This window comes from Varroa destructor, unplaced genomic scaffold, assembly GCF_002443255.2.
Source record: "Varroa destructor unplaced genomic scaffold, Vdes_3.0 BEIS01000006.1, whole genome shotgun sequence".
Taxonomy (NCBI): Eukaryota; Metazoa; Arthropoda; class Arachnida; order Mesostigmata; family Varroidae; genus Varroa; species Varroa destructor.
The window spans coordinates 21,004,723-21,018,617 of record NW_019211459.1 but is presented as its reverse complement, the minus strand read 5'-3'; the positions used below and the strand labels follow the sequence as shown (position 1 = coordinate 21,018,617).

At 37.9% G+C, this 13,895-nt stretch overlaps 1 protein-coding gene across 5 annotated transcripts; it reads right to left on the bottom strand.

Annotated features, from left to right (window-relative positions):
* Position 1: 1 nt before the first annotated feature.
* On the bottom strand, positions 2–13,275 carry Top3alpha (topoisomerase 3-alpha). Of its 5 annotated transcripts, XM_022810392.2 has the most exons (18): positions 13,137–13,261; positions 12,675–12,972; positions 11,778–11,945; positions 11,353–11,482; positions 10,923–11,128; positions 9,943–10,068; positions 7,972–8,089; positions 7,570–7,720; positions 7,075–7,231; positions 6,697–6,819; positions 6,060–6,151; positions 5,548–5,784; positions 4,947–5,096; positions 4,457–4,696; positions 3,239–3,382; positions 2,881–2,993; positions 2,346–2,495; positions 2–1,169 (listed from the first exon to the last, which is right to left on the bottom strand). In XM_022810392.2, exons 3-18 carry the CDS (start codon positions 11,863–11,865, stop codon positions 1,037–1,039), a joined length of 2,358 nt encoding a protein of 785 aa, XP_022666127.1. In that variant the 5' UTR covers positions 11,866–11,945; positions 12,675–12,972; positions 13,137–13,261; the 3' UTR covers positions 2–1,036. The 5 variants fall into 5 exon arrangements, with proteins under 5 accessions (XP_022666127.1, XP_022666125.1, XP_022666128.1 ...); XM_022810390.2 differs by lacking the exon at positions 12,675–12,972 and having other exon boundaries at positions 13,137–13,275; XM_022810393.2 differs by lacking the exon at positions 12,675–12,972 and having other exon boundaries at positions 11,778–11,938; positions 13,137–13,265.
* Positions 13,276–13,895: the final 620 nt, after the last annotated feature.

Here is a 13,895-nt window from a genome sequence, read left to right as displayed (position 1 = left end):
GTCTGTTTTTTTTTTTAACAAAGGGACATTTATATTTCTACGATTCGTATATTGTGCATTTAAAACATTTACAAAAGTTAAAATACTTAGTACCCGTTACATTCCTTAATATAACGGACCACTGAAAAATCTGCAGTGGTTCTGAGTAGAAGATATTTGACTGCGTCTCTTAAACGATTTCTTAGACTTTATGCATATAATGTGAGAATATTACAAAGCACTGGGCCTGCTTGACGCAACACTAGAAATGCTTGTGTCCAATCTAGAATATGGTCCCAAAAAATTAATATGCTGAATATTCCAGGCGTAGGTTAGACACTCAACAATTTCTTAAGGTGATCATGATTTAGCTTAAATCACGACCAATAAGGTTATTACCACTGTATGAGCTGCCATTTAGACTTCACGAACGAAGTTAATTTAACCCTGGCGCGATGCTCGGGGCGCGTGTAAATCGAACATAATGCTACCCATCTCACAAAAGATTCTCACAATAATAGGTATATACCAGTGAATATGAGTACGGTATGGAGCATAACGCAACCCAAAATTTGAACTCTTATTTGATACGCAGCCGTAAAAGAAACTTTTTTTTTAAGAAGGATATACTTTTTCTAGTATTTGTAGTGAGATGGAGAACAATGTACCACGACCTGTCACCTTTAATTGGGTCACTTCAATTGATCTTAACATCGGTGAGTTGTACAAGATTACTATATAAACGTAATAATATGTCTACAAGGTCTTTCTGTATATTTAAAATATCGGTATAGAATATAGTACAGCCAGGACAACAGTTGAGCAACAATGTAGAGTTTCTTAAATTGATTCTATCTCAGGTAAATAAGAAATTAATGATTGAGACCACATGAGGTTCGCTTACATGTCTATATATATATACGTATGTACGCTTATATTATGTCATGTCTCAATAGACGTAGCTGAGTCTTTTTGGAAAACGTGTGTCTACCGTATAAAAATAAAGTCGGCAAAGTAAACATTAAAACTATTTAGAACAGCTTAACACTAGTGTACATTATGCTCTGCCACCGTTGTTGGGGCAAGTAGTTCTACGATGTCCGGACCTTCCACAGGCTCCACAATTTCGAGGTGCGCCCCTTCTCCCGGTTCCACGAGCCCTACCAGAACTTCCGGCTACACGGTTACCCCTAGAGCAGGTTAACATAAAAGGAAACTTTATTAGTCGTTTCATTACTAATGGATAATAAAAGTTATTTCCTAGTAGTCGGCTACAGTAGAGCCGATTTTTTGTTCAGACCACTGGTCCACCGCCATATTACTGAAGAGAGAGAAATTGATATTTAGTGTCCAAAAAATATGCCGCAATTGACAACGATATACAAACACGATTAACAACAAGAGTTTTCGCAGCGGTACCCCATTTGCGTGAAAACCTCAATTCGCGTTAGCTGTACAAGAACGTGGACATTTTTCGGATTTGATATACCATAAGCGATCTTTACGTAAACAAGGCATTTATTTCAAAGTAAATATCAGGACCAAGTAGCTGTTACTATCTGTGTAGTAAGAAGCAGCATCACGCGTACACAATATCCGCCTCTTTTTACCCTTAAATACCTATTAAACCTAAGGGCACATAGTGGTCTAGATTAGAATTTGGGCGTATACACGCTTCGTTTCGTGATAGAAGACAGCTGTCTGAAGCAATGCTTGTAGCTTAGGTACTGTAGGTAAAACTTGAAACATTTGTTTACCCATAAATGTCGAAGAACATCTTTCTTCAAACCAGCCTACAGCAACGACGGACCTTCTCATGTCAGGTGTTGGTGCACATATACTAAAGCATATGGCATAGGGTTTAAAAAAACTGCATATGGGAGCAGAAATCGTTTGCGCTGGCTACGCTAATAATATCCAAAACGTATTTAGGTTCATGTACCTACAAAGTTTCTGCCAGATTATTTCGTGTGCAGTTTAATTATACTGCGCGCAAACATTTTGTCGATCTCAAGTGAGAGAAGAGCTGTAGTATCACTTGAACGGGTTTCCGGGTGCTGATGGAATCCAGTGCCCTTCTGTTTTTCAAAATATTAAACTTCTAACAATTTCCTTTGTTTGCTTTTTTTGAAAAAGCTTCTCGCAGACCTAAGCAACATAGTTCCTCTATTATACGTTACAGAACTACTTGCGCTGGATACCCATACCATTGGTTGCAATAGCCATAGGTCGCGTCTTTAACATTGTCTGGCAGGTAAACCAAAAATAACATTTACTTGGTGATGTTTAACATGTACTATTCTATGAAAGCGCAAGTATGGCACTGAGTTAAAACGCAGACAAAGAGTTCCCGAATAAACAAGTACCTGTTATGGCTGGCAGCGCCATTTTGACGGCCGTTGTTGCTATGTGTGCCAGGAGAAGTTCCCTGAACAAAACGGAGATTGAAAAGGTTCCGAGGGTCTGGATCACAGACGACGCAGGCGACGTACATTCGAGGTAGTTGCGTGAATTTACTGAAGTCGAAACCATCAACAACTTAGATATATCAATTTCTTTGTAGATATCCTGTTTGGTTGAAATTGTGATGATTAATATCGCTCTTACCAATGGTAGCCACTTCGATCCACAGCCGACTCAGTATATATAACATAGCATTCGGCTCTGTTATAATATTTCAGAGTCTACAAACCCAAAACATTTAAATAGAGCCGCGAAGTCAATAGAATTTTCCTAAAGCATTTCAATTCACACCCGAAATAAACAAATTAAAATATTTTGACCGACTCAAGTCAGCAGCCAGTGGATCGAAAAGCGCTTTGAGCTGCTGTACCAGGTACAGGTACCATTTCATAACGCTCACACAGGAAGAACTGTGGTAGCAAAAAATATTTAACTAACCCCGGCTGTAGTTTAAAGCATATTTTGTGCGTGGTATTATTACAGCTCAAGTCACACAATTCTTCAGACACCTCACATCCAAGAAGGCTTTCGCTGGGCATCCACATCATTGTCTGAAATAATCATAGTTGAACGCTTATTCGATATTAATAAATGTCCTAAAAACCAAAATCAGTCACGAATTAGATTCCTAGTATCACTTACTAAATAAAATGTACATAGAATAACATAGAAGCTTGCCAGGTCTCACTACTCGTTATTCTAATCTGTGGCTAAGTACGGAGAGAAACATTGTTGGCTAGATTTAAATGGCAATAGTTACCATCGAAATAGCACAAGGTATTTTATTGTGACAAACCTGACAGCAGGCTGCAAATAGGAACCATTTATCGCGAGCTCGATTTCTCCTCAGAACCATTCGCCCGTTGACGCAGAGCTGGGGACAGGGTATTGCGTCCTGAATGGTAGGCACGTCGTGATGAACCCCTTCCAAAGGATTCTCCTAACAAGACGTCACCCAATACGACAAAATTCGTAACAAATGAAAATGCCGTTAGCTTACATAATGGTGGGTAGCACAGTTCTCTACGCACTTGTAAAAACCAGCAAATATATTGAGCTCTTTTTGAATCAATTTGCATGCTGAAAGCTTCCTCGGTTAATGTGCGCAATACCATATCCCTCATTTCACTGACGGTACGTATCGGGTAACTTTTTGAATGAAGCTAAGCTAAATTTTCAGTAGCAGCTTGAAACATAAAAGAATCGATTGGCTTGATTGTTGTTTAAGTCTGGACAATAGCATCTCTATTCCAAAGCGAGCTGCCAGCGAAGCGATTGCGGGAAAGGGAGGTCTCTCCGAAAACTATGTAGGATCTGACTTTGTTCTGGTGAAGCCAAACAGTCAAGTATGACCCCATCACCTCATTTGGACCACAAACCGCACATATTATGATAATGAGGGGCAGCCACGAGAGCCAGACTGTGTTCCAATTACTGCTGAAAAAAAAAGAAGCCCAATGATGCTACTTCCAGAGAATAGAGCACGTCCTCTGGACAGAACAAGCTCTCCATTTTTCTCCTTCGCCCCTTTAAGCCCAAGCAACATTCAGAAGTTTTTGGATGCATCGAACCAGTTTCCTAAAATCCTTTCATAAGTTATTCTAAATTGTTTATTAAGGTTAGTAGTCGACCCACCGAAACTTTAGTTTCGGTAATGTCTGGACATGTCAGTGGTTGTTATTGTAAAACGTTTCTGTGAATGTGATTCGCTCCAAGGTAAAAAAAGGAAGGTCTTTGCATGCTCGGCTGCCATGAGCCTTTCAATTTACGAGGCATGGGTGAAAAAGTAAATATTTATTTCTTTAAAAAGATAAATAATTATTACTATTATGATAGTTAGAGTATTTTAATTTAACATTTTTTTTATCATTTAACACTTGATCTATGATTTTCTGACTTATGATGATATTTTACTTGTTTGCTCGAAGAAACGTAATAACAAAATATAAAAACTGAGGTGGGACCATCCGAGAGTGTCTAAGACCAACAAACGTAATCGTCATATTAAACTTACCCCTAAAAATTTTGCGAATGCTTCGCTGAGTTTGTTAAGCTGCTGAACGGCATTAACAAACACTCGACGATAAGCTTCAATTTGCCCGCGGAGAACAACCTGATGATCTATTGTCCCATCGCAAATTCTCTGAAGGTCTCGCTCGAGCGCTGCCCGTAGTTTCGGTTTACTCATCTCGAAACCCATATTGTCATAGCCTTCGACCAAACCCATTCCAATTAAGCCAGGTACAAGATGCGACTGCATACATAGCATATCAACGCCCCGTTTATTACTCATAAAATAGCGAGCATCGACTTTATGTTAACACATCTTAATCTTATGAAATGCTTATTACTGTATTTAGCAAATAAAATACGTTTTAGGGCAGGCGGCTGATTTTTTAATATTGCTGTTAGATTCATATTATATTAGACGAAAATGAATTTATATTCCTGGTAATACAGTCATAAATGCTCATGTCGTGTATATGATGCGCGTCTTTGCCTACCTCGTCGCAGAGTCCAATATATTCTCTATCTTTGACCTTCTCGATATGTTCAGCATGCGTTGCATCTGTCCCGATGCCATGTTTTTCCATTAGCGCAATGAGATCGGCTTCAGTTAAAAGATTCGGGGCGCTTGTCTGGCCCTCACGTATCTAAAGACGGAAAACTATATTACCAAATACAACGACTATTACAGACCAGCAATTAAATCAACAAGCCACGAAAGTTTACTGATGAGCCCGCCTTCTGTGTATATGCAAATCTACCATATGTAGGCTGAATTGTGCAACTTAGCGACTATTTACTTCACGCTCGTTACAAAATCAATAGGAAATTATTATAGGCAGTTAAAACACAGCATCTTTACAACATTTCTCTCCAAATCAAGTATCCAGAAGTAGCCAATCTTAACACTGCTGACAATTTGCTTTCTTGACCAGTAGCAGGAGCAGTTCATTCTATGTAATTATGCTGTACTTTGTATGAATAAAAAAATTTACTCTAAAAGCTACTAGGTTACTACTTCCATAGCCTTCCATAACTGTATCATTGATACTCGCTGTTGTGTGTGTTACTAGAAAAATTATTATTTTCCATACTTACGAATAGACCAGAAGGTAGAAATCTCTCTTGTTCATTGTACACTGGTATTTCCTTGGATGACCATTTTTCGTAAGGGTACACTTCTAAGTAATTTCGTTGAAGAACCTGTAATCCGTTGAGTGAAAAATGCTCCTCGTCGACGGTAACTTCTACCTGAGTTTCCTGACCTCGTGCATCTTCCGATACACAAGCCAAAAAGTGACGAACTACCAGTTCATATACCTTGCCTTTATTATCCTGCCGAGAATATAGACCAGTATTCACAAAGTAATACACAATAGATTTCGATACAAATGTGCTATGATTTTTGATTAAAGGAGCAACTTAACAGTTGTAGATAACGAAAAAATATGCTATGCAAACAGTTAGTAAATTTATTAGAACTTTTCTTTCGAACTAAGATGACGAGGTTATGAGAACACGCTATGTGCCTATTGGATGAACATTTAAAGTCATTTTACCGATGAATTTCCTAATAAATTTAATCTTGTGCATCTGGTGAGTTGATGTACCTGAAGGTTGATGTTGGCATATTTAGTTGGATGGATAGGAGGATGAGCCTGGTCGAATTTGTTGCCGTTGCGGGGGTGTGGTCCACCCCACTCTTTGAACAATAAATAATTTGAACACAATTAAAAAAAAGATATATATAATCCGAATATTAGTTTTCATAATCACTTTGAAGTTGCTAGACACAGTCGTAACTAGAGGTGCAAGAAGCTCAACAACGTTGATACAGTTTTTTTTTTTATATCAATATAGAGAGATTGAAGCAGCTGGATCACTTGTTATCATAAGCCTGAATATCAACAAAATCGTTTACCATTGCAGAACAAGAACGTGACTAAGTGAAAACTCTAGCAAAACGAATGTGGCACAGGTTTAACTCGCACTCAGGATGTAAATACTTTGGCTTCAACGATTAACTGTTCTATATAACCAAAGACTTAGCTGATACCATCATCAATTTCAAACAGTGACGCATTTCCGTCGATTACAACGCTTCACTGATTCCTGCCTGGAATCAGATTAATAATACTTGAAGGCAATGGCGAAATACTAGCAAGCATCGGTTATTGGGAAATATATTCTGTTTAAGAGATTTATTCGTAAAGTAAGAACGAAAGGAAATAGTATATCTAGCAATACCGTTCATAATTTTTTGGGCGAAATCGCCCCACTGAGGACTTGCGGTTTGGGCTTCTACAAGAGATGCAAGCTGAAACTCAGGCGGAAATTTATTAGTATCCGTACGAGGATAACTGATGAGACCTAGAAGCAACAGATTTGTGAACGGCAATTAGTATAAGGCAATATAATTTAGCTAGCATGTGAACTCACATGATTTTCAACGTATGGGGTGCTGAAAAAAAGCAGTCTCGGAAAAAAAATATGTATTTCTTAGATTTTAGCTGCATCTTCTAAGATAGAGCAAAAGATCTGAAAAAGTTATGTATACGTAAACTCTTAAAGATCAATGGAAAACCCTATCTGTACGGGCACCTGTCAGTGCGCACATCTACGTACCAGCAGTGTAAAGAGCTTCGGCGTGTTTGAGGGCTTCTTTTGCCGTTATCCGAAGTTTGCGAGAGGCAAGTTTTTCTAAGGTGATGGTATCCATTGGCTGAGGCCGACATTTAGATTTAGGCTTTGATGTAATCCTCTGAACTCGAGCCTCCGGTCGCTAGAAAATAAATTACCAATTCGAAGTCTAAAACTTGTTAAAGAAGACGAAGATAAATAAATCGAAGATTGAAATGAATTCACCATAAAATTACTGCTATACGTGTACATTAGAATTTGAATGACTGTTACAATATTTTTGGTCATTTTCAAAGAAAAACAATTAAAAAATAAAATTTCTTTGCATAGAGTTGATTAACAATGGTGGAGACCGATCGAACTGATCAATATGTTTTGCACTACAGGTAAAATCATTGTGAATGCAATGACCTATTACCAGAGATTGCTCATTAGTTCACCATGACCATGCTGCTCAATGTTTACCGCAAACAACCTTACCTCTTGCATTTTTTCGTATAACACAAAACAAACGGCGTGATTAAATATTCGTCCCCTTCGCCAATTGAACTCAGCGTGAATGTTATCTTTTTCGTGAGTCATCTCGATCTTATAAAATGTTTCAGCTTCGAAACGATCGATTTCCTTATACCTGTGCAGCAGAGATAACCGACGAAAATTTAAGAATAAATACAACAATAACTGTAATAACTTCCTAATATTTTCCAACTTCAATAAGTCTTAAACGATCATCAAAGAGTGCCAAACACAAAAATTAGATTAGTATTAATATCACTACAAATTGTAGATAGATGTTTTCATAAGGAAACAGTCATCAATTAATTAGAACGATTTTGACTATAAAGAAGTTTAAGTAGAAAAAAAGTACTTTATTTCATTTACCTTTCAACGACGAACCCAAGAGTTGGAAATTGACAACTTCCGTAGCTTAAGACTTTGCCATTTGTCGATACATACTGACGGCCTACACGAAGGGTCTGTAAACGGGTAAAAGCCGCTCCTGAGAGAAAATAGGCTTTTAGAAAGTAAATCCACGTTTAACTATACTAAAGCTAAATCAATTTTCTATATTTTACACAGGTTATGTAGACATTTATTTCATTTCATCAAATACTCATGCAAAATAGATAATTGTCGCCACAGTCAGAGCATGCCAAGCTGCAAAGATGTTGGGATACCAGGTAATGCCATTAGGTCCATCGGTACGCGATAGTTGGTGATTGTTTGGTGGTGTAGTACAATTATTCATAAAACCTTGTTTTGCAGTCGTTTGAAATGTCTATTTAATACTTCATGCCCAGGCTAATAAAAAACTAAAATGTCGGGCTCTTTACAATCAACAGCTGTTAATGTTCTCCGCCTTGGAACCACTTCACGCATCCATATCAAAAATAAGAGCGGTTGAGGAGGGTAACCTTCGGTTCTAGAATCATTAGACTCTTCACGTAGACAATCTGTTGCATCCGTTAGAGGAGCTACAGTTAGAAGTTCCGGAGTATCTGATATTCCATATGCTAGTAGGAACATGTTGACGGGCATCATATTTTGTAATCTGTTTTTCGCCGTTGAAATAACATAATCTAATTAGAAAGTGCTATGAGTGACATAGAATTAAACATCAGATTTAATTGAAGTACCATCCGAAGCAAGGTTGCCGTCTCAGTGACAGCACATCAAAATAATTCCATTCAAAGGGCGACCGTAACCTTGATGCAAGGTAGTGGGTTTTCGGCCTTGTATGTAATGATATGAGCATTGTGAAGTGCCCTAACTAATGTGCTATAAAGTATCGAGTGCCGTGGAAATGATCCGCAATCAACCAAACACAAGCGTCTCTCTTTACCAGGCCCAGGCGAATATATATGATAGAAAAAGAAGTAGGTCTCTCTTGATTGAGTGCCCATTGCTGCTGCCGATTTTGAAACATTTAGCAAAGCTAGCCACCAAGTAATACGTAAAGTAACATCTGTTTAATTCTACTGATAGGGATGATATGTTGAGCAAAGATTAAGCTATTTCGTTAACAACTTCGGTAGTACTGAAGTGTAGTCGAATTTAGAGATTAGTCGTGTCCGTGACAAGTGTGTCACCTATAAAGCCAATTATTGACAAACAGCATCACTGAGGTCATGTTGAAGTATCTATCGATTAATGCCCGGATGGCATCATCACGCAAAGATGTTCTGGTGGAGATCAGGGAACGGTCATCCACGCCCAGGTAGGTTACTCAAGTACCTCCTAAGCCTCCCGAAGTTGGGTCAGATCATCAAATCAGCTGGGAAAGTAGTTATACTTGGCCACATTGAGATTAATCTTTCTCTTCGTGTGTCCGAACAAACTGCGTTTAGATCTCACTGAGTGTATTATTATGCAAATACCAGAAATTAAGGGGTGACGCAAGAAAGTTTCTCGTTCTATAACTGGTCGCACAAAACAGTGCTGACCTTGATAGACCATTGTGTTGAATTTCAATAGGAAAACAGATATTTTATCTATCTAACCTAATCAGAAGAATTTGTTCACGTTAAGAGTGCCGACAGGCAATGCTCCCTTTTTATAGATACAACATGGATTGAAGAGGTCATAAACACAGTAAATTTGAAAAAGTATCCTTAATTCTTTACATATCATAATTACGTAGTGCCCAACTAGAGAACGTAAGACTTATGCCCATTATTACGGGCACTGAATTGTAAGGTTGAGTTTCATGAGCTAAATTTCAGGGTTATGAGTCAGACTATACGAAGCAAAACCTTTTGGCATTTCATGCTAAGACGCGTTTCTATACAACAGAATATCGGTACGAAATTAATTAAAAAAGAAGCTAGGTTATTTCATTAGCCTTATACTAACCAATACGAAGGTCGAGTTCTGCGCGGACGAGGACAGCGTTGTTAAGGTTGGCGTCGGGTTGACCCAAGGTGGCCATTGCGCGTTGTATTGAAGGCCGTGTGATTTCAGAGAATTTAGCACGCCAGACTAGTACAATAAGCGCAAACCCAAAAGACCATACTTTCATTAAGCTATTGAATATTTTATAAATTTTATTCACACTTATCTGTTTTTGTTAATATCAGGCTTACGAGCTTAAAAATTGGCGTCTGTTTATGGACACATACGATCCAGTTGGTATTACGCAAAGTACGCCCAAAACCGGTAAACTACGGTTCGCTAGGTATAGAAGACGACGTTCCGCACCTAACATTATTAGAAGCGGTCATTATGGGAGAGGTCATAGTGATACGCTAATGTGAGATGCGTAGATTTATGGACCGAAGTTTTATTTTTGTCCAGTGTTAGGCGGTATTGGCAATTACATACTGTGGCCTAAGATGGCTAGGAATAAAACCTACGATGCGCTTATGCAGCGTGCAGAAAAATATGATTTTTTTTTTTAAAAAAAAACCTATTCAATATAACTACATGTTTTTTTTTTTTTTTTTTTTTTATCCTAGGTTCGAATCGGCCGGATTGAGGCTAAAGCTGATGGCTTTCCTCCCGAGACACTGCGGCATACGTTGGTAGCCAGGCGACATCTAAAAGATGAACGTAAGTCAAATCGTTTTTGGGGCGATATCTAATAGAACTACACGGACGAAAAACGGACCGCATTGCCCAGCAAGCATCAGGAGCGGCAATAAATATGGTAAATAATAAAACCAAAATGGTTTGTCTGTTTTCTGGTGTCTAAGTGTTACATTATCTGGCTACATTTATGAGAAACCGCATCGTCTCACGCTACCTAAAACACCTCCTTTTAACGCATTCACACTTGATTAAGTAAATGGAAGCCCGATTAACACAGTGCCACCCTTCCAAGGAATGTAAGTTACCTTTAATTTGTAGTTTAATAGCACGACAGATGTCGATAATTTCGAATCCAATCGCCTCTCCTTCGCGATCACAGTCGGTCCACAGTACGAGATGGTCACACCCACTAACTTCCCTTTCAAGAGTCCGCTTAATTTGTTCTGCGGTTTCCGTTTCACAGCGCTGCACAACCGGAGCATCGAACAGCGCCACTGGGTCAACACTTTCCCTGCAAAAATAAGCATGGATATATAACACAAACGGACTTATTTCTAAAATTTGTGCTTCAACAAAGACTAATTTATTCCACGGTATAATTTGGCATATGTCTAAATATAATTGAAAATATATTTTGGTGGTCCAGAAGAATTCGAGAGAAATCTTTAAAGATGGAACGACACACATTCCTTCATATGAATATCACCTATTGATTTTAACTTTTATTTAATTTACCAGTGCTTGTAGCTTTCCGGAAAGGCAAAATTGACAATGTGACCAGACGCAGACGTCATTCGCATATCAGCATTGTGCACATCACGAAAGCGTCCCGTAAACTCGTAGATCTTGTTGTACACGGATAATCCTGATGATTAGCAAAGCATCATTATTGCAGTATATATTTTGATAATGTGTTAAAATCTTGTTTCTAATAAATTCTACTCCATAATGCGATGTCGGGAGGCTAAATGGAAAGCTTTCATCCAGCACAATAACAATAGCTACTATGTACCGACTAGTAGGCTTTCCGGAGGGAGAATTGTTACCATGTTTGAACTTAGATAACCTCAAGTGTTAGAGTATTTTCCAGTTGAAGAACACATTTGTACTTAAGAATACATCCCATGAAAGCCTTTATATTTTATTTAATTCAAACGTACCTTCACGTACGCGATGGGTTCCATTAGAGAGTATTGCAGCGATATTTTTTGCCGCATCATTCTTCTCAGCAACATGCAGCACCCGCATGATTGATCTTCGTTACGTAAATTATACTTTTCAGTAGATCTTGAATTATTAATGGGACAGCAATGGCAGTAAACTAGACGCTTAAAACAAAACGGCAAATGGAATATGTTTTTAATGTCCAATCCAGCTAACAAATTTCAATGACGCCCGTTTCGTGACAATCAGGTACTTGAATACCTCAACGTGGTATTCTTTTGGATACTAAATATAATTTTTTTCAGTACGAGTGCTACCAATAAGTGCTTCTAACGAGCCAAACTGCTGCCCTAATTAGTACTCATAAATTGTATATAGATTAAAGATATTGATTAACTAAACATAAAGCTTATTTTTTTTCCATTTTCTAATATATTATTTGTGAGACGTACAGAGGGTATTCAAAAGTGCTTTGCTTGGAATGATCATGCACGGAGAATTTGGGAATATCATTTCTAGGGCACGAAAAACGTGCCAGCGCAGGGTACACTCCCAAGACGAGAAGTGCTATTATGGTCAAAAAGTTATGTATATACAAGCTTTTCAACGCTGTCCTTTGGTATCATATGGTGATTGAATTTACTGAACCAGAATATTTGATATTAAAAGTATTTTTCACCAGACTATGTATAGAATTCCATGTAAGACTTAAAAACTAGCATACTGCATATAGGTACTTCATATTTAATATCCTTTAATTGACAATGCGTTTTCTCTTTTTCAAACTTTTGTATTTTAATTATATTGAAATAATAATGTATATTTAATAATAAGTGAAAAATATTGTCTCCACCGAACTAAATCACAGTGAGGGTCTCTAAACAGATATTTACATATATGTTGTATGCATGTATAGAGATATACGCATGTGCGTGAACAATTCAACGACAACACGATCATTTAGAGGGTTGCGTTTTTTGGCAGGCACCAGCTACCGCACGAATTCTTGCATCGGCACTGGTTAGCTGTAGGTATTTCCGTAATCCCGTATTTGCTTGCTACATTTATGAACACGTAGTGGTATAGGTTCGAATCCGGGCGTACACACACACTCTTTCGTGATGATCGAAGCAAGTAATGCCTAATGTCTTAAATGGCGGATGTAAAACTGAAAAGCTTTTAATTAACGAGCTACACGAACAAAAGAAATACACATTCTAACTCAGCGTCAATTTCGAGCACACAGGCGAACCTCAACCCTAGAAAGCACCAAAAATTAGGCGGTCAATCGATTCAATGGTGGATAGAGCCTCCTCAATGTTTCCATGGATAAAATTATGCATGGCATTGTTTACCTTCCTTGTAGCCAACCTCATAGGAACATGTTCGGGTTTAGCTTCTTTTTCCAATTCGTTCAAACTGGCGGAAATTTGTATATCACATGCTTGATTTGGTATCCAGGTGGTATCACATAGAAAACACGCTTTCGTCTGTATTTGTTTATAAACATAGTGAATGGTTTCCGAATCTTTAGATTGAGAACACGTTAAACAATACGTCAGGAAGGGTTGAACCATTAAGTATGTGTTCAAAAAAAAGAAAATAGTTCATTAAAAAACACAAAAAACAATTTTTGCTGATTACCATATGCCTATACAAGTACATTATGGCCACCGATAGTCGCACTAAGGCTGAAACGTGAAGTCGGACTGAAATAAAAGGCTGATGATTACAATATGTAATTGATAATGACGACTTTGTTGACAAGCATATGTGCTATCTTTTAGAACTTCACTCGCAATTCCTGTTCTCTTAGCTTCGGCAAGGCTCTTTTGGCAGTGTAATAGAGCACTATTGGATCAAGGTGATAAATTAATTGCTCCGATTTTGAATATAATGTATGCGCTGATTCTGTGTAAAATTTTATTTTGTTAAAAAAACCTTATAAAAATCTTATATAAACTTGTTCGTTAATGATTGTTTTATCCATGACCAATAGATTTGAGGTATATGAGGCTGTTATATCTACGTACATTTGAACGTGAACTAAACACGCTTAATGAAAACGCTGCTATTGAAAATCACGTGTTTGTTGTAAAGCAGGTTGCTTTGCA

Bases quoted from the DNA above. Each gene is read 5' to 3' on its own strand.
- Top3alpha (XM_022810390.2), bottom strand. From the start codon at position 11,865: ATGCGGGTGCTGCATGTTGCTGAGAAGAATGATGCGGCAAAAAATATC. The intron at 10,069-10,922 runs GTAACTTACATT...TTATTGTACTAG, and splicing joins TATTAAACTACAAATTAAAG to TCTGGCGTGCTAAATTCTCT. The intron at 1,170-2,345 runs GTACTTGTTTAT...AACCTGCTCTAG, and splicing joins GGCGCTGCCAGCCATAACAG to GGGTAACCGTGTAGCCGGAA.